Source organism: Patella vulgata, chromosome 5 (genome assembly GCF_932274485.2).
Source record: "Patella vulgata chromosome 5, xgPatVulg1.2, whole genome shotgun sequence".
Taxonomy (NCBI): Eukaryota; Metazoa; Mollusca; class Gastropoda; family Patellidae; genus Patella; species Patella vulgata.
This window is the reverse complement of record NC_065883.2, coordinates 15,730,467-15,751,838: the sequence shown is the minus strand read 5'-3', so window position 1 is coordinate 15,751,838 and position 21,372 is coordinate 15,730,467. Positions and strand designations below refer to the sequence as shown.

The 21,372-nt window shown below is 37.0% G+C and overlaps 1 protein-coding gene across 1 annotated transcript; it reads right to left on the bottom strand.

The window, feature by feature from the left end:
* Positions 1–11,183: 11,183 nt before the first annotated feature.
* On the bottom strand, positions 11,184–19,820 carry LOC126822423 (protein ecdysoneless homolog). The gene is made up of 7 exons (XM_050551322.2): positions 19,674–19,820; positions 18,390–18,926; positions 15,718–16,024; positions 14,877–14,987; positions 13,318–13,518; positions 12,159–12,584; positions 11,184–11,538 (listed from the first exon to the last, which is right to left on the bottom strand). Exons 2-7 carry the CDS (start codon positions 18,864–18,866, stop codon positions 11,348–11,350), a joined length of 1,713 nt encoding a protein of 570 aa, XP_050407279.1. The 5' UTR covers positions 18,867–18,926; positions 19,674–19,820; the 3' UTR covers positions 11,184–11,347.
* Between the last annotated feature and the right edge of the window lie 1,552 nt (positions 19,821–21,372).

The window sequence follows — 21,372 nt, the reverse complement described above, 5'->3', positions numbered from 1 at the left end:
GGGGTAAGCGTCCACTCTACACAAACTAGGTCATTTTGGGACTAACATATGGTTCAGTTTTATTTCAATAATTCGCTTAAGCGTAGTGGGAGGATACCGGAGGACCCAGTGAAAACCAAGGTGGTTGGACTGGCGACCCTACCCCTTGTCACGTTCAATCGAGAACACAACACTTGACTCAATGATAGGCCTGATGATCCAATGCGCACGCGTTAAACCTTCTCCCCCTAAACTATAAAGAGGCGAAAGAAGAAGGTAAATGGGAACATGTGATCTTAGCCACCCACGATATGATGATATCGCACGACTGTCAACTACATTTGGGAGTTGTACTTTGATATTGAATTATGTAGGTGTAAGTCCCGGTTTTATTTTTAAAAGGATTTATATTGATAACCTCGTGGTCCTTGTCAATTTTCAACCCAGCCATTTGTCGACATTTTGCCCATTTTAACCATAATAATAATTATTATATTATATGGCACTTAATCCTTGTAAGTCTTTTGGCATAAAAGGTGTGGCCTTTACATGTCAAAGATATTTTTCATGTTTAATATGTAGAAGAGTACTCCAAAAACGAATAGTAGCACTCCTACAGTTTAAAAAAGGGTATCTAATAGCCTCTCAAACAAATGAAGTTTTCTTGACGCTAATATATGTAGTATTGCGCCACACATTATAGCCAACAAGATATAGAAACTGTAAAGATATAAAGCGGCGAAGACAAAATCTAGACGGACATTTTAATTAACAAGAATTCGTTCAATCAAATGAATGGTTTAGAGAGCTAAAAGACCAACAGGATTGTTCCCTTGTCGTTGTTGTTGTCAAGGCTGCCATTTAGGATGGTGAGCGACGATGTACACTGAATGCTATTGGCTTTTAAAAGAGCGAAAGCAATATTTTCGAAATTAAAAACACGAATTAAAATTCAACATTGGTTTATTCCAATCAATATTTCTGTTGTTAGTCTGTCGTAACAATATGGGATCATAATATCCTGTATATAAGATATAATGAACTTTATAAAATCAGAGAGAGAGAGAGAGAGAGAGAGAGAGAGAGAGAAAGAGAGAGAGAGAGAGATGGGGTTTAACGTCCACTCGACACAAACTAGGTAATTTCGGGATTAACATATGGTTTAATTTTACTTCAATAATTCGCTTGCGCGCAGGGGTCTTTAGCAGTGGGAGGAAACCGGAGGGCCCGGAAAAAACCCACGAGGATGGACAAACGACCCTACTCCTTGTCACGTACAACCGGGAATCGAAACCACGCCAGTTTACTCAGTGACAGACCTTAGTATACAGCGCGCACGTGCTAACAATTCGGCCATCCAACACCCTTTAAAAATCAGTACATGACTCGTGTATTCTATGGTTTCGGGCGCCATTTGTAATGAACAAAGAAAAAACTATCCTACAAGACAATACAGAAGTAATTAGTATAACTGATTCATAAATAACAAAATATTAATAAAATCAACGTGTAGAATGGACTCCGCAGACTAAACGACTGTCGTTTCATTTGGACAGTTCACGTATTTCAGCGAACATAATTGATTAGAAATTACAATAAAGCATTTAGTATTGAATGTAGATGACTTTATATACATTCATATTACACTAATATGTATTTTAGATCCATTTTCGTCTATTTTAAGGATCCAAAGAATAGGGCAATACGCTCTTTAAGATCACGCCCATTATTTTTGCTCCTAACACAACACTAGAAGACAAATATGACGCGTACAGTTCTCGGGAGAATCTGCACCGTAATGTGCAAACTATTTTACCTGCTCAACGAAAGTAAGATATCTCTGAATAAAAGCAAATGAACCAATGTCCAATGCCAAATGGGAGGTAACTCCATTATAGTGTTCCGATTGACATTTTTTGAGATCATAACCCTGACAAACAGTGAAGATGGGACCAAAAACCGAGGTCCCGTGTACACATTGGCGTGCACGTAAAAGATCCCTTGACAGTCGGAATTCGATATAAGAGTAGATCGTAGTGCCGCTGTCCAGGCAAAATTTCCCTTATAGCACACTGTATGGCGTATGCCCGTCTTCATTAACCCAGTTTGGAGCAGAGCAGAACAGTAGGACGTTAAACCCCATTTCATTTCATTTCATTTCACAGGTATTTCCAATGAAGAGCTGCTTCCAACTGTGTCGGAGTCTGTACCTGTACCCACGATGTCCCAACAAACATTCACCCTGTCCATGTTTTCATAGATAACTAGTTCCAAAATCTTGAACTAACTTTTTATAAACATAGCTAGGCATATATAACAGAAGAAGAATTATTTATATTATATAATTATTTTGTAATTAAAAATGTTAAAAAAAAATCAAACGACTGTAAAATTCGCATAAATTTAAATGGTAATCTGGCGGGAAACAAATGGAACCTAGGGTGATCACTGGTCCCAACTTTGCAACATCGGGTTCAGAATGGGACTACCTGCAGGTCACGATGTGTCGTCACGTCGTCATTCTGGAGAAAATAGTGCTTTATTGCGGCTTTTGTTAAAATCATGATTAACATCAAAGAACCAAAAATGTGTTGCTCCGCGAATTTTCTTTATACCTATACACATAGTACATGAATACTAAATGTATGAGACACAATTACCAAGTCCTTATAGATGCAACAGATGTTCTAATAAGACTAGCCAACCCTGTCTCGTCACTGTTATTGAGATGATAAGGCGCCATGATAAATAATTTCCGGAAACATCAGTTGAGGTCTGAAATATAACCTTACCTGAGGTATGTAGTCCGAACTGGTCTTCGTTTGTGAAGGGTTCACTAACTTTTAGTAGTAAAGGCTGAAATGCAGTTTGCTCTTGGGTGCATGCACATATTATGATCAACATCAGACGTGTTTGAGCGCGTGATTCTCTCTACCAAAAACCGTTTTGAATCCGGATCCGTAAAATTGTTTATGCTTGCCCCCCCCCCCCCCCCGCCCGAATCAAGAAAAAAAAATCAGTATTAAACAGTATAGCAATACATCTTCCACAAACGCTTGGGTTATTCTCAGTGTCTGACGGAATAACGTGTATAAGGTTTAATCTTATGGTGATCGACATTAATAAAACATTTTTGTCCCTAACGATTGACCAGTCCCCGATGTTATTAATTTTGAGCCGGTGCGCGAAGAGTTGCCGATTTTGTGTTTATTTTCTCCTCGGTCAAATATGAAATCTAAACCCCGATGCTGTACAATATGAATATAATGTATATCCCCGAATTTCTACTACACAAAAGGCAATACTTGCACTATATTGTAGTGCGCAAGGGATTAATCATCCCTCCATGACGAACAAAGACTTTAAGATAACATTTTATGGGAAATTGTACTTTAAGGTGGATAAAGTATTTAACAGGGCGATCTTTCAGTGGGGTCAAAAATATAAATCTAATGCGTCGCTCAAAATCTAAAATATACCATGACTCGTTATAGACGCGTCATTTTCGGAGAAACGTCCCGAGTTCGCCAAACATCCTTGTTTTAAAATACCTTGACCCAGTTAGAAATGAAGGTGATACATAAGCTTATAAATTTAGCCTGGGCGACCTTCGGATGTAGACTATGGTTTCGACTAAAGTTTGAACTATACCGACCGTGCTATATCTTAACGACCACGGGTTGAACTACAGTACGAACATCCGTGCAACCGAAGGTAGCCCAGGTAAATATCACACATATATTATGTAGACTACACTACTATACCTTTAACTATGCTCAATGTATAGTTATAACTTGTTGTACCTGTGATATGCGATACATTCGACCTCACAAGACACAAAGATGGCAATATCAACTTTCGTATTTATTCAAAGGGGCGTATCTTTGTTGATTCTATTTTATTAAACAATTATGAGAATAATAGAAACAAAACGTAACATTAGGTGTGACATAGAATTAATTTATTGAAGATCAAGAGATTAAAACGAAAGGAATACTAGAATAGGGTCATAAATATATCACACTGAAACACACAAATGATATAAACGCAGTGTATGTTTTTAACATATACCATAGCGGAATAATGAAACACACCATTTACAAGTCAACAGTTAATAAATGATTACATTATAAAAATAAATACATGTATATGACAAAAGTAATAATAACAAGGAAGTAAAGGCATAACATTCGACCAAAGACAAATATATAGAATATATATGTAGATTAAAAAGACACCCATTAATTCAATATGTCCTACAGTAAAAGAGAAAGACAGACATGGGTGTTAACGTCTTCTCAACAAAAAGTAGCTTATATCATATTGCACAACTTTATTGTAATAACTCGCTTGCGAGCAAAATTCTTTAGTAGTGGGGGTAGGGGGAATCAGAGGAGTAATCTCATTGTAATGTAAATACCTGGGGTAGAAACAAAACGCCTCTTTGACTCAATCATAGACTATCTGATTTAAAGATCACGCGTTAGACAAATTTAAAGCAAATATACCATTATAATAAATATGCATTATCATTGAATTAGTTATTAAATATCGATATATTGAGGTTACCAGTTTCTGTCGGTACACCATTAAAATCGACCGCCTTTTCACCTTCACAGTGGCAACAAACATTTGCTGCATATCCGAAATGTTGTGAAGGGTCTCCACCAACTGTCACCACCAATCCGCCACTTGATCCTGGACATGTTCGAGCTGTGTGCAGCAAATTCTTAACCAAACCCTTTTCCTTTACAGCTAACATTTTCCCAGTTGTGACCATCTTTGGACCACCATGTGGATGGGATATTACCACAGGTACAAATGTTTTGCGATCAAGAGAACATTCAGCTTTACAGGTCTGACTGATTGTATCCGTTACAGACTTGGGTAAGCTTTCAACTTCTAAACAGACTACCTTATCTTCAACATGATCAATCTTTAGAAACTTGACTGGATGAACTTGGCCGTGATCAACGATGGTTATCTCACACGATAGAATATCCTTATCTGGAAGCATTTCACTCCGAGTTACCATAACAAAATATTTATCTCCTATAGCCGTAGGGTATCCATTACTTTTTGTCTCAGACATATCCTCGTAAGTGACAGTGACCATCGCAATTAGTCCCTGATTATCAAATATGTCCATCTCTTGTATGGCGTTTGGAACAGGCTGGAAAAAGAAAAAGCATCTATCTTGAACCGTTGATCCGGCACAGAGAGCTACACCTCGGCTGGTCTCAACACCTTGTTGATCCTGGGTATGGTAAAAGAAATCAATGCTGCAATTTTTGACGTCGTTGTCGCAGCTAACGACATGGTCATTGGTGAGAATAACATATTTCCCCGCAGCTTTATATACGACCCCCGAGCCGAAAATTGACTGGCCATTAGATTTGAGGACTGTTAATCTCACCACGGTTTGTCCCAGGTACTTCAGATACGACATGGTCTCTTCGCTCCGGATACCAGTTGGAAGATCAGTGATATTGAAATCAGCAAATAAAGTAAAGCCGCTTGTGTGAGGGTGATTTTTCGGACACTTTTCAGCATCAATGATTGATGGGTAAGCTTCTGTAGCCACTTCGACTTCCATGGCGATAAGAAAGTATTATTATCCCTTCACTGGAAACCTTCTTTCATCAATGGACGTCTTTTACAACCAAGACAAAAATAAATTCTAAATAAATATTCATTTAGTTTTTATAGGGTTGTAATAATACCTTCAAGAAACCGAGGGGTTTTCCAAATCTACTTTTAGCAACAGGATCTTATTTTATATACATATTTACGATAGTTTGTTTGATATTAATAGAATTTGTCATCATCACCTAGAGTGAACTTGTACTTTATCATATGTACATGGCCAATATATACATTCTTAAAATTTCATTATACTAAATTGGTATAATCACCCATTTGAACGTATTTAAATGTTTTTCGTTATAGTTATAGATGTATATAAATAATAATTTAAATATATAGGTCATGACACAGATTATCATCACGCAATACTCTCGTCTCGTGATCGATGATATATTTGGCCTACTTCCCGTTGTGAGGAGGTGCATGCTTCTTCCTGCTTTAATTGTAATTACGTAATACACAGAAACGTCATATTCTATTTAATAAAACTTTCTTATATAAATTCTGTGGCATATGATTTCATATGGGATTTCCTGAAATTCAAACATTTGTGTAGTTTACATTTTAAGCAATAGGCTGTCGAGTTGACATCCCGGATCATTTTGTAGAAATCAGTTTAAAACTTAAAACTGAAACAGATCCATTTGCATAGAGACCTCCACCACGGAAATTTTTATTATGAATTTGAAAAGGCGTTGGAATTTATAAAAGGGAAATCCTGAAATATTATTTTCTCCAAGGGTTAATATTAATAATTTTCCTTACCTATATATATATTCATCTAGAGCAAAGATCGTGTTTAGTTTTAAATATGGTATAAAGAAACACCACAAAATGGCATACCTTAACCTTGATGCGTCTACACAGCTATTTATTTTTGCTGTACATTTCTATCCATATAACCAAAGTTAAACCTTTTAGTCGATCTTTTCAGCATTTTGTCATCGTTTTGCCCGATGTCCATAAACATCGAATTTCAGGATCACTGTGAAGAAGAGGTCCTAGATAATCGACTTCAGATAAACATTAAGGGGCTATATTGGGTTTTCATTGCGTTTTGCGATGTGTTTCAAGTTAAATGCCTTTAAAGGGACGATAACACTCTTGCTGGCTGGACAGCACCAGTAAATAAATATTAACCTTATTCTAAGTATTAGATGTTTAAGTGCCCTACCCGTTGTGTAAATTATCTATTACATCCTATTTTACTTGTCCAGAGGGTTTGAAAATAATTTTAAATCCAAGTCACATTTGAGAAGGTTTACGTTAGGCTTTTCAAATCATTTAGTTGAATTTTTCCAATTTTTTAAATTAGGTGTGTTAAGATGAAATTTGTATCATCAATTAATTGGAATACTGTAAAATAGTACAATTTGTTGACCAGAATAAAGATTGGGACATATTATTCTGTTACAACAAGAGTGGTATTGAGCTTTTAAAGCAAAACATAATGCTGTTTTGAAGCTGATGATTCCTCAAAACAAACGATACTCTCTCAAGACGTTATTTTGCTAGATTCCCAATCCCATATGTGTAATCATATACCTGGAATTACATATCAAAATAAATGAAACAAGATAGGTTGTTTTGATATTCATAGTAAACTAAACATTTTTTATGCGCCAACATTTTAATGTGGAAGCATTGTGTCGTCACCCATTTCCGTCAATAATTGGCTCGTTAACGCGATAGAGTTTGCAGTTTTTAACGGATTTTCTTTTTCAAATCTAGTTTGAAACATTTTTTGGAAGCTGCAGGTTGTAACATATTCTCTTTTTTTTTCAAATTTGAAGCCATTCGCTTCGGAGTTAGCCCCACCCCACCTTTGCCGAAAACCCTGTTAACGCTACACAGAGATATAAGTTTATAACATTTTCTTTGTTTCGCAAACTACCAATTTCTACAATAGAAAAATTAAGTTAAAACGGCGATCGTGGTCGAACGAATAAAGAAGCTGCAATGTATATATGGTGTGATTTGTTGTGGGGTAAACAACAGAATGCCATTTCAACATTTGATCCTGATGCAGCATCTGATCACGATGTAAAGAGATTGTTGACTCTGTGTGGGCTATATAGAAGTAAAGAAATAAAACTGATATTTGAGGCGAATAAAGACTCGATTAATCTTTGGTACGGGTCACGTGTGGGCTGTCCTTTTATCTGAAACTTATGGATACAAACACGTCGAAGAGAACAATTAATGGATAATGGACCAACCTAGCTAGTAGGTGAAGCGGTTCGGTTTTAGGACCAAGTCGGCTACTAAACTAGGCTAGTTATATATCACACCACCTTTTACTTGCCTATACAATTAAAGCAGATATGCTCTCTGCGTGAAGTTAAAAAATAATATCATGAATTCCAAAACGATATCCGTCATAATTTCTTACAAAATAGGGAGCCACGGTGGCTAAGTAGGTAAGACGCTTGGCTCGCTAACCTGGAAGTTCCTTGTTCGATCCTGAGTTGGCCAAGAAAGTTCATCGCGATTTTCCGGCGTAGTTTCCCCTTGTCAGTGATGTAGAACAGAGGGCCTTGCGGAGGACAATGAATAGTCGTTCAGATGGGACAAAAGACGGAAGTCGAGTGTACACATTGTCGTGCACGTAAAAACTCTCTTGACAGCTGGAATTCAATATAAGAGTATGCCGCTGTCCGGACAAACTTCATTTTATTTCCAATAAAATAGGACAGCAATTGTTATCCAATGCTTGTAGCATTAAGCTGCTTCATTATAAAAAGGAAAAATTTCCCCCCTAGCACACCGTGTAGCGTATGCCCGCCTTCATTAGCCCAGTCGGAGCAGAACAGTAGGGCATTAAACCCCATTTCATGTCATTTCCTACAAAATTGGATAGCAAATGTTATTCAGTCCTTACATTACGTCACTGTCAGGGCAAAATTCCTCTGTAGCACACTGCACTGCATGGGGTATGTCCGTTGTCATTTCTATGCTCAATCTAGTATTTTGGTTTAAAATTAACAGTAATAGATGTACCCAGTCCAGCAGAATAATTGTTAGTATCAGATTGTTGGTACCATAAAGTAGCATTATTATGGTAAATATTTTTTATACGCACCTGTCCTTTACTAATTAATCAGGCGAAGGTGTTTTATTAGCCAAATATGGCAACTTTACAGACGTAGGTGGAATTTATCGAGGAGGAACAGCACATAATTCAGGCACATAAATTAATACTGTGTTCAGCGTCTGAAGTATTTTTTTTTAAATAGCTGGTATATCTTCAGCTATTGAGGTAATTTTAGTATCTAGGATTGGTACTGTCTTGAAGATGCCACACGGTGCTATTATGGGACCTTTTCTTTCCTTTGTTTTTACAAATAAGAAAAGGCTGACTCTTTAATTTCAGTTATGATATCTTCAAATGAATTGTGATGGAAAAATCTCAAAAATATTTTTTTTTTAAGATTAACCAAATGAAAGTGATAAACAATATAGAAATTATACCCTGAAAGATTTAAACATGGGAACTGTGCCAGGTATAGCAGGAGCTTATTGGAAGGAACCCACCGAAACTGAATCATCATTACTCACTATTGAAATCAACCTTGACATAAAAGCTAAAACATTCTTAAGTGTTATGGAATTTCTATTTATCACCCAATAATACATTCTACAGTGGATATCGCTTGTGTGATAAATTTCATAATTTACTGAGCGAATATAATTGGTCAGTTAAAAGGAACTACTATTTGTATTTTTAAAGGACAGTTTACTTTTTTTTATTAAAGATGACTTCTTTTTTTTTTATTAAAAATGAACTATTTTTATTTAATTGACCTCGAAGGAAACACTGGGTCAATATAAATGACTTTGCAATGGTTGAATTGATGTCAAAAAATGATGTATCTCTACGCCGTAATGTAATCAGGTGCAGTAAAAGTGAAATATATAGCAAGAATTATATTTATTTATTTGTGCATGTAAGAAGGGATTGGGTAATAAATAAAATCTCCTACTCGTCTTTTTGATATCAAAACCCTATTAACCCTAACCCTACCTCGTCAATGTTCACGTGCCATTACCCTATTTTCAGGTGGCATTAATATTTATACCCGACCATTGATCACGTTCACCACAATAATCTTAGTTGCAATAAAAGGCGAGTTACTTCCCTTCGTCCACTACATTGGTCGATAAAAATAGCACATGTATCATGGTTGGATAATTTGACTATGTGTCTCCTCCGTGAATGAACCCAGGGTATAATGGAGAAGAACGAAACGATACCACTGGGGATACCAAATGAAATGAAATGGGGTTTAACGTCCTACTGTTTTGCTCCTAACCTGGGCTAATGAAGATGGCCATACGCCATACAGTGTGCTATGAGGGAAATTTTGCCCGGGCAGCGGCGCTACGGCCTACTCTTATATCGAATTCCAACTGCCAAGGGATCTTTTACGTGCACGCCAATGTGTACACGGGACTTCGGTTTTTCGTCCCATCCGAACGACTAGACAGCTGCCCTTGTCAGGCCCTCCATCCTGCATCACTGACAAGGGGAAACCACGCCGGAAAATCTGAATGAACTTTCTCGGCCAATGCAGGGATCGAACACCCGACCTCCAGGCTAGCGAGCCAGCGTCTTACCCACTTAGCCACGTGATTCCCCTGGGGATACCAACGATATTGATAAATGTGTGTGATCTCAAATAAGACTCAAAGAAACCATTATATATCTACGTCATTTAATTTCAAATGTTTGTGGTGGGGTTTTTTTGTTTTTTGGGGGGAAATGAAAAATTGAGTTTACTGCGCCCTCATTAAAGTAGCTAAGTCTCTAACTCATCAATATCATCCAAAGTCTTCCACATTGAAAACACGAATTACTTGTCAATTTAAATCAACATTGGTGTTTTGACCTTACCGGGAAAAGCTGGGCTCCTGATATTCAATATTTAAGACAAAATAAACATTTTACCATTGGTACACGAATCGTGTAACTGGACATTTTTTGAGACACCATGTTGATTGTATCTTTATATATTTTACCTGATTACGGAGAGTAGTGTTAAATCAACTTTCGTACAGGCACAATTGATTGTAGAATATTAACTGCTATCATACCATTCAATTTGGTCATACTCGTACATTATTATTATGATCATCGCGAAACAAAGACATAATTCAGTCCGGCTCCTATTTTTAACCACATTGTTGTTGGGCTAAACGCTCAACACCACGTATGGAACAACATTTGGCAATGCCTTGCTCGAAAGCTTGCATGAGCTTGACTATTGAAATTGTGAGATATCCACAATAATGATATGTTTTTAAAAAAGAAGAATGCACAACAAAAACCTTTTTTTAAAAAGACATACAATAATACTGTGAAATCCTTTAAAATTTGCTATCTATCCACTGGTCATCTTTAATATCATACCATTATTTTGTTTTGATCTGCGTGTGATGCCCCACCCTATCAATCGGATTCGAAACACTAATACTCGAAGAAGTGGCGTAAACGATATCAATATATTATACCTAGAAAGAAACATTATCCAAACAATCTCAAATATAAAGCATACTACAAACTTTATTTTAAAATGACATTCAATGGTATTAAAATTAGCTTTAATGAATCTTTATAAAATTCGTGGTGTTATTAATACAAGACCAAAGATATAAAATGGCATTAAAATTAGCTTTGATTAATCTTTATAAAAATTTGTGGTGTTATTAATACAAGACCATCTTACTTTGCATCAGTGATTTTTTTTACCGCTTTTAAAAATCGGCCCATGTTTGAATTCATCAAGTGTTCATCACTAAAATCGTACCACAGTTTTGATCCACGAATGATACCCAACCATCCATCAGGTTCGTAGTCAGTTTCCATCAGTATTGGTATAATCCTTCTTTTTTTCGTAAAAGCATATTCAGCCTCTGAAAAAAAAACACAATTCATACTAATATCGCCCAGTATGGGGAATAATTTCAGAACAGAAGTATCAAGAGTAAAAAAACAGGAACTTGTCATCTAACCATGATATCCGCGATCAGTAGTCGTTAAAAAGGCAAGAGATAGGTGAGATATTTTAGACTAATTCAAACAACCAGATCCATACCGATTCGCCAAGGTACTTTGGAATTATGGCCCTTGATTGTACGAAACATCGCTTCTTTTTTGAGCTTGTTCCCTGTTGCTTGGAGATAGCTGCGCCTTCTGAACTTCGTGGGTTTACTCCGGGTGCTCCTTTTCCCTCCCACAATAAAGACCCCTGCGTGTGCGCTAAGCATAATGAAATAAGACCAACTGTCTTATCACCATGGTAGAAGCGGTCGTTAAATGTTAATAGAAGAAAATAAAGAAGAAGCAAGAGCTGTCATATATAAAAATGTCATGATAAGAGTTAAATACCATGCATGACAAAAGCTGTCGTATAAGTTAAATGCCATAATAAGAGCTGTCGTATATAAGTCATAATGCCATGACAAAAGCTGCTGTATGTAAGTTAAATGATATAACAGGAGCTGTCATATATAAGTTAAATGTATATAGTTACCAGCTCTACAATTTTCGCTGTTTTTGTATTTCCGAGACATACACATGATTACAATCTCAGCTTGTTCAACAGCTTTGGCCATTGCTTCAAGTGTTGACCCTTCCATATCATCAACATCCATCCATACCTTTATATTGTTAAACTTGAGTTGGTCTCGTATTTTTATTGCCGAATCTTGCTTATCCCAGTTGTAGCTTATCATTACGTGACCAATATGTTCTTTTGAATGTTTCACTTTTTCGGTTAGTTTTTTTTGTTCTTCCGTTTGTTGTTTTTCTAGAGCTTCACTAATATCGATTTCAAAATCTTCAGCATCTGCATCTTCATCCTCATCTCCATCTCCATCCTCATCTTCATCCTCATCCTCATCTTCATCTTCGTCATCGTCATCCTCATCATCATTTTCATCCCCAGTCATTTCTTTCCCTAATGCAAAGAGTAAAATAATCATGGCTAAAAAAGCGCAGATTTTAAAATATGCCCACCACAACTAACAAAATGTCGGACGCAAATAGGTCCGTGCTAGCATTGGGGGGGGGGGGGGCGAATGGTTAGCGTGTGCGTGTAGTATCATAAGTTCTATCATTGAGTCAACTGGCGTGGTTTCGATTCCCCGGTTGTCAGTGACAAAGTGGGTTTTCTCCGGATCCTCCGATTTCCTACCACTGCTAAAGACCCCTACGCGCAACCGATTTATTGAAATAAAATTGAACAATATGTTAGTACCGAAATGACGGTATGCGAACTCTTTAGAGATTTACCATGATGAAAACATTTGAAATGGCGATAGTATTCTTCTACCCTAATGAATAATGCCACAGAGTATTAAAATAAGCTTTAACCATCAGAATTTGCATTAGTTAATTTATTGTCGATTATTAATAGGGTGTCAGTATAGATCCAAATCTTTTTGGGAACTATACGCATTGTTTACGTAAACGAGACAGAGTTTGGTCATGCACGTTATATATCCCTTGGCAGTTCGATATAAGAGCCGTAGCGCCGCTGTCCGTACCTCAATTCTCCCATGGCACAATCTATTTCATATGTCCGTCTTCATAAGTCCAGTCGGAGCAGAATAGTAGTACATTAAGCATTTCATTTCATTTTTTTTAAAACAAAAAGGTCAGAATCCAACTAATAACCTTTGTATACTCACCAATTGATTGATGGTCCTCAGATTCTAGAAGAGTGTATCTCAGAGTCCATAGGATATTATTGCAAACTCTTTCTTCAAAACTGAATTCGCCGTCAGATGATTGACGTTTTTTATCAAGAAAATCGATTAGTTTGGGCTCATCAACTATTCTTTTTTTGACATCATCGTCGAAAGCAAGTGTCCATAAACAACGGAAGGAAACTGGCAAATGAAATACATTTTATGCATATTATAGATATATATCTTTTTGAATGGGGTCATTGTAGTGTTGCAATCCGAGCTAGACAATTACCCAATATGAAAAACATGGTATCTTTCCCATACAAGTAGTTACAAAAAGTGGAAACAAGTATAATATACTCTTCAAAAAAAGTAGAGGATATTCAGAAACAATACAAAACTGCGGAAATGCACTGCTGTTTTTATTAGAGGTAACCGATGTATGTTAATAACAGGCCAATTGTCTACACCTGAATATAAACAGCTTATACGGGCGGCTTACCTGGCGGCCCCATTTCACTCGCAAAGAGATACACTGTCAATAGTTAAAATGGACGTTTTTGATTTTTCTCTTAATAATGAGTAATTGCTCCACCAATCCTCAGACAGTCAGTAATTCGTCGTGGCATGCTCCTATATAACCGTCCAATTACGATTTGGGGCAATCTGACCACTCCTCTTGCAGTGCAACGGCCAATTCTTGCAGTGTTATCGGTTGACGTTGACGTCGACGAACACGTCTCCCGATCACATTAAACGTAACACACTAAAGCAAAGATAAGCTAAACAGTAAATCTTATGCAAGAAAAAATAGGAAAGCAAACACGGATAGGATAAACAAGCAAACGGCAGTTTTCATCAACCCTTCATTGAAGTGTCAAATTTGACAATGAACCCCTTCCACGTGTATTTGCGTGCCGCAGGTGCAGCTCAATGGTTCTGTTGGGGCGATAAGTTCTTCATCTGTGAACATACTCTCAACGCATGTCAAGTGTCCATGACTATTTATCATATCACATCGTGCATAGGTATTTGCATTTCAATATTCCCTACTTTTTTTGAAGAGTATACAACATACATACATTTATCTTTTTATTCATACTGTAAGCAATATGCTAGTTTACAGCAGTATCAAAATATCCTATAGTTTGTTGCATTGGCCCCATCTAAATAAATGTAGTATGCTGTTTATTAGTCAATGCCTGGTAAACTCTAAACTAGAAAGTAAATCAAGACGGGCTAATTTAATTAGCTTCTTTGAATGTGACATAAGTCGGGTTATTAACAGACAGTATACATGCCATTCCTGGCAACCGAATATCTAATTACCTTGACGAGGTAGGCTCTGTTGTCACGATCGGATACCAGTGCCAGTTTCCGGAATCAAAACATTGACCCCCACCATCGCAATGTTCAGAGAGTAACGACCTGTCATACCCATCAGGTTTATTTCTTTGTGATGCTGAAACAATGGATTAAACCAACACCACCCAACCTGGACAAAGGTTATCAAATCGGACCATGGATGTAGCTTGAAAAGAAAAACAAATCAAACAAACCTTCCCGCTCATTTGGATTCTGAGAATTGGCCATCTTCAACAGGTTAGGCAAACAGTTTTTCTCCACAAATAGAGCTTTGTTGTCGTCAAATCTAGCTAGTTTGAGAATTCCTGAATTAAATAAAGCAAAAAAACAATGTCGTTGTGATACATGTGACACTATGGGGACAGATGATGGTCTAGGACCTGCTTGGACATCACGTTGTTGGATCAATTATTTCAATCATCAATTAATTGACTCTGGAACACCGTTTATGTTGTTACTAAGTTTATATAACGAATACAGCAAACTAAAAAGGTTACATACACGAAACTACAATATCTATGATAGTTACTTTTTGATTTATTAAAATATCCTTTCTAACTCAGGCCTAACGGCTTAAACGTGGCAAGAGTCACATACTTCATGTTAGTTCTACATAAAGTTCGGGCTAGGATGATGTGTTCGCCCTAGCCTCTAAGCCGAGGAGGCTATAGGTAGGGCGGGACAATTACCATTTTTGGGTAAGTGTTTCGTATAGGTACCGTTTAACGTCAAAAATTCTAGTTAATTGTACTAATCTGTGCCCGAGATGACTGGATGATAGTGCCCCACTTTCCAGAAATGGATACTGACATAACTGAGGGTGAGTTAGTCTAAGTCTAGACTCTAAGTTAGAAGTAGGATAATGCAAACTACTTCATTACCCTAGTTTTCGTCACACATCATGTAGGTAAAGATTTCTATATTAAACAAAACACCTTTCTTAGAGCTAAAATAACCCTATAGTGTTATATACATAGTACATGATTTTTCTTAATGTAATGGTAATATTCTTCTGGTAAAATTCAATAGCCTTACCCGATCCCAATTCAATGCTTTTCCATCCACTTGGTGATCTATGCATATCACTGTCGAGACTTTCCTCAAGTTCATCTATCAAATTTGTAATAGTGTTAGTACAAGCCTTGATATTTGCATTTTCATCCTCGGACATAATAGCAGCTAAGCCAAGAAGAGCAGCCAGATTGATACGATCATCATCAGCTGATATATATTTTGTAAGTGATGTTTGAAAATCTGCATTACGTAACACATTTATATTGTTGTCATCTATTGCAAGGTTGTTGACTAGCCCAATGATACGATATAAACACTTCTTGTCTTCCTGGTAAAATAAAAGTACTGAATTTTCAACAAAACCTTTAATCTTTAACTGACGCCGACTTCTTGTAGCACAGAGAAGTTTTGACCGATAGTCCAATGCATCAGCTAAATATATACGAGCGTATATAATTTAATTACTCAAAGAGTTTTTAAAGGTGGCCAAAGCAATAAATAACTGAATATTTTTCATTTTTCGCCCTGATTACCCACAATTCGCTATGTCTTCGTATCGCCGACGTTCTTAAATTTGTGCGTTGAAGTGTAAAATTCTTACAAAATTGTTAATTATTATTCAAAAACGTTTCACTACTGGGTGCCTAATGCAACTGACCATCATATCAAACCAATTTAAGAACTACATTTGGGTCATTCTTTGTTAATGGTGGGAACATGAGCCCTCCAAAAAATTGTAAAATGTATGTTATAATAAGCTACGTGGACAATATTTCTTTTCCTGTTAATGCTGCAATTCTCTGGACTGATCTTCCAAAAATAATGTGGGAAATACCTACATTTACAGAATTGAAATCTGTTTTAAAAACTATCTATTTAATAAGATGTTCTAGTGGTGTGATCATAAATATACTCTAGAGATACTTTCTATATAATATACAATGTGGCTGAACATCACTTAGATATGACCAATGAACATAATGAAGCACTATATAAGACAATTATTTATTATTATTATACTATTCAAAAAAAGTAGGGGATATTTGATTTTTAAGTGTTATTAAAGTCACCTAATGAAACTGACGAAGAAACAAATGACAAAATGAAATGAAGTTCACATTCATCGATTTATTCCAAATGATCGTTAGACTAAAGAAGGCACAGACTGACCATTATAAGGGTAAAATGATACCCGGGGTCAAACAGCAAAGTTACCACAGCATCACAACCAAGTCAGTAACGGGTAAATCCTCCCCTGTTTGCCAAACAAGCATTGATCCGACGTGGCATACTCCTAATGAGACGTCTAAGGTCATTTTGGTCCAGATTGTCCCATTCCTGTTGCAACGCAGCAGCAAGTTCTTGGACATTGGCAGGACGTTGTTGACGTTGACGTAACCTCTGTCCAAGCATGTCCCAGACATGCTCGATGGGGGAGGGGTCGGGACTCAGTGCTGGCCAAGGTAATGTGGTGATGTTCTGTTGTTGGAGGTAACCTGTAACGATCCTGGCCCTGTGACATCTTGCGTTGTCATCCTGGAAGATGAAACGGCGGCCATGACGTCGTGCGAACGGCACAACATGGACTGCCAAGATGTTGTCCCGGTAGTACTGGCCTGTAACACGCCCTGCAACAACATGTAAAGCCGTTCTTCCAGCAACAGTGATGCCTCCCCACACCATAACAGAACCACCCCCAAATCGATCATGTCTGATGACGTTAACGTCTTGGAAGCGCTCGTTTCGACGACGCCACACCCTCCTACGTCTGTCCAAAAAATCAACAGTGAACCTTGACTCATCTGAAAACATCACATTGCTCCAGCGTCGATTATCCCAGTGTTGACGATCCCTACACCAAAGACGTCTTGCCTGAATGTGATGATCTCTCAAACAAGGGATCACGTGAGGACGTCGGGCGCGAAGGTGACCCATATGCAGTCGATTCCGAATCGTCTGGCCACTCACTCTCACACCAGTGTCTGTTTGAAGACGAGCGCTGATCTGATTTGCTGTGATGACACGATTTCTCAAGGCCAAGGTACGGATAAATCGATCCTGGGCTTGAGTTGTCGCCCTTGGTCGACCTGAGCGTGGTCTGTCCTGTACAGATTGTGTATCACGGTATCTGGACCATAGCCTGCTTATGACAGACTGAGAAACATTCATCGTCCGCGCCACAACCGCCTGTGTTGTGCCGATCTGTAGCATGCCAAGGGCACGTAACCTTTCATTTTGGGTAAGCCGACGCATATCAAAATTTGTTTTCTGGTCACTAAAACAATTAAACTGATGTTTCCACCCTGGAATTCAATGCCACAATGACTGTAACATTCAAAGTCAGAGTCGTGCAAATCTTGGGTTGGACCCCCATGATGATCCCAAGCATCACCTGCATTCCATGCGGTAGCTATTGGTGCGTTTGGGCGTCACATGTAACTGGAAATGTTTCTTCTGTTAGGTTCTATAGTGACTTTCTTCGTAGTCATTTGCATATTTTAGTATTATGCCCCCAAAATCAAATATCCCCTACTTTTTTTGAATAGTATATTATAATTATCCTTATTATTATTATTATTATTATTATTAATAATTGATCCAATATATCTTCTGATGTCCCGAATACGTGGTACGCGCTGTTGAGAGCTCATAACTATATGAACAGAACAAATATAATGGTATCTCACACTTACATCTGACATTTCGTCATCATCGGGTTCATTATCATCCAAAATGCCTTTTAAATAGCCAAGATATTCTGGTATTTGACAAACAGCTTCACACAAATCCTCCGAGTTGTCCGTCAGATTCATTACCAGTTGTAAGGACATCATCTGCAACTCGCCAAGAAAAGGGCAGTTTGGCTGAGGCGGATCCACAATAATATCACACAGAACCCCCAGGATTTGTTTATTTTTACTGATGTAGTCGGACATGTCTTTTTGGTGCTTCTCTCGTACTTCTTCAGAAAATCCCTTCAAACACGAAGTAAAGTAAATAATCTTGGTATCCTTTATAAGCGAAATCATTGACGACATCCTTGGACTTACTTCAAAATTTGGAAAGTATGGATTCTCTTCTTCATCATCACTATCTGTTGCTTCCCTCAACTTATTAAGGCTGCATTCAACTTTACTTTTGTACTCGTCTAACAAGTTTGCCAGAGACATTGTCTAAAGGTTTTTTAGTTTAAAATGTGTCTATCAATCGTTTTAGTCTGAAATAAATGTCTGAAAAAATAAAGTAACAATAACAATATATAGGTCTAATTAAAAATTGGATTTCTATTTTATAAAGATCAAAAATACTTATTTGAGCCAATAGGTTTGGTCTCCAATTTTCACAATTTTTAAGGATAATTTTTACATTTAAAACACAAATATTAATTTAGAATTTCCAAAATATAAACTGTGCTTCCCACCATCCAAAACTAAATAATCCGTTGCCGGATTATGAAATTGGGTTTAATGTCCTACTTTACTGCACTAATCTGGATAATGAAAATGGACAAACGTTATGCAATGTTTTATTGTCCTGATAGCATCACTACCGTCTATGTTTACCACCTTAAAATATATGCACAACTTGTATATACCTGTATGGTATACTATTATAAAAACACCGATGATATTATATAACCAATATAACCTTGAGTGTGCATTGTTATGTTAATGTGGTACGTATTAATGTATCGGGGTATTATGATCACAGCGAAGCAGTGGTGTCATGACTGGCAATCGAAGACTTTTTGTTTTGTTCTTTATCATTCTATGAATCATTGGTATGAATCTACCAAAACAAATTAATTGATTGAAGTAATTGTAGTAAGATACATATTTTTCGTTTTCACAAAAGTTTTCAGCCATATTTCCGGGGATAAATTCAACATGGAGGTCCTTCAGATTCAACGTCAATTGAAAATTGACTTATAAAATGTTTAATACCATTTCTTGGAAATATAAAACAAAACTTCTTACCTTAAGGTTTAAGAATTGAGCCTTTTTGTTGCAAACTGTATTTGCATCTGATCTACACCCTATAATATGCATCAAATCCACCCCCTATAATCCAGTTTATATCATTAAATTAAGTATTTCATGTACAAAGCTTGCGCAGCTCTATGAGGAAATAATTCATGACTAAGAGTCGAAACTTGTATTAGAGGCTGCTCAAGCATTTATTTTCAACAAAAGTTGCAGGGTGGGGTAGTTAAGCGATATGTGGGCTCCTCTGTGTGGGTGAACTGCCGTTGACTGGGATTTAATAAAATTATTAGTCCAATCCGAGTTATTTTATCTTTATTTTCTTTAAGTTCAGGCTTATAAAATGTCTTTATAAGAATATTATTCGAATACAGCCACCACCCACCACCCCATACCCCATAGTTATATAATCCGCCACTGAAGGTATAGGTGAAAAGGCCGCTGGTAATTCATATTCATGTCTTAAAATTCTTTTCATCGATATCAATTCCCTAGAAAAAGGCAAATGTTTCCTGGTCGGCCTCTTTATTCACAACTTTTAGGGCACATTAACCGAGTAACTGAATCACACATTACATCAACAGATATTTTAAGCTTTCGCGTAATTAATAATACAATATAATATATAAGAAGTCTTGCGTGCAAATTAAATTGTGTCAAATACTATCTGAGATTCTAAAAATATTTTGCTTTAACTGACTAGCAGACATATGCTTCATACCGAGAGAGAGAGAGAGAGAGAAGGGGGGTACACTCAACTATAGCCAAGCCATTTTTGGGGGGCCGAGATAGAGACAATATGTAGTGTTTCAGTCCTTAGGGCTGTTAAACTCGGACTGTAAATAACTCCCAATGTATTATCATAGATGTTGTAGTTTTCTGTATTTGATATATCAACATAGTTATAAAAACACAGTGTCCTAGAGTTAGAGTCAGAGTTATTTCATATATTTAAAAACACCGTGGAAAATTCATCGAATTTATAACATTTGCAATATATTTATAGAACACTCAAAAGTAAAACTGTAATGACTCTTAATGACAGAACCATGTATATTAAGTCATCGTTGAGAAGCTATGTCAATCGCAAAAATGGGTATATGATGTGTTACTTTTTTGGATTATGATTGATGTGGCTCCCATTCAGGACCATGTCCCTAATCCTAACCTTAGATAATAGCGAGTCAGGTTAACCAAGATCGCCAGTTTTTACCTAATTTATTATTTTTTAGATCAAATTTTCATCCTAAATGTATATAATCATGTTTACCAAACATTTAAAAAAGACGCATCTTGCAATTAAACACATAGGCGTTAATACACAAAAACACATACTTATGGAAAAACAGCTACTTATTTAATTGGGCGACGTTTCGAAGAGTATTCTCTGGCCAACAAAGGGTAAATGTTCAGCATTGATAATTATTTTCAGGTAAGTGGCCCGAATTTTTTCAAGTTAGCCCCTAGTTGAGCCCTACCTGTGACTATCAACTCAAATTATTTCAGCGCTCCCATGCCGTCACGAAATAAACCGCGAAAAAAAATCTATCTTGGCCCCAGTTCCCGGATGGTGGATGAGTGTCCGAGACGTCGGTCTAGTTTTAAGAAAAAAACATTTGACGGACGCTGTCTTGTGAATACAGTCTGATTGATTTTGGTTTCAATATGCCTCCTGTCGCTAGTGTGGCAGGAG

What these genes read in the sequence shown, in the direction of transcription:
- LOC126822423 (XM_050551322.2), bottom strand. Translation starts at nt 18,866, where the DNA reads ATGTCTCTGGCAAACTTGTTAGACGAGTACAAAAGTAAAGTTGAATGC. An exon ending in AAGCATTGAATTGGGATCGG is followed by an intron (nt 14,988 to 15,717) that starts GTAAGGCTATTG and finishes TATTTAATTCAG; the next exon opens with GAATTCTCAAACTAGCTAGA. An exon ending in CAGCGAAAATTGTAGAGCTG is followed by an intron (nt 11,539 to 12,158) that starts GTAACTATATAC and finishes TTTTTTTTTCAG; the next exon opens with AGGCTGAATATGCTTTTACG.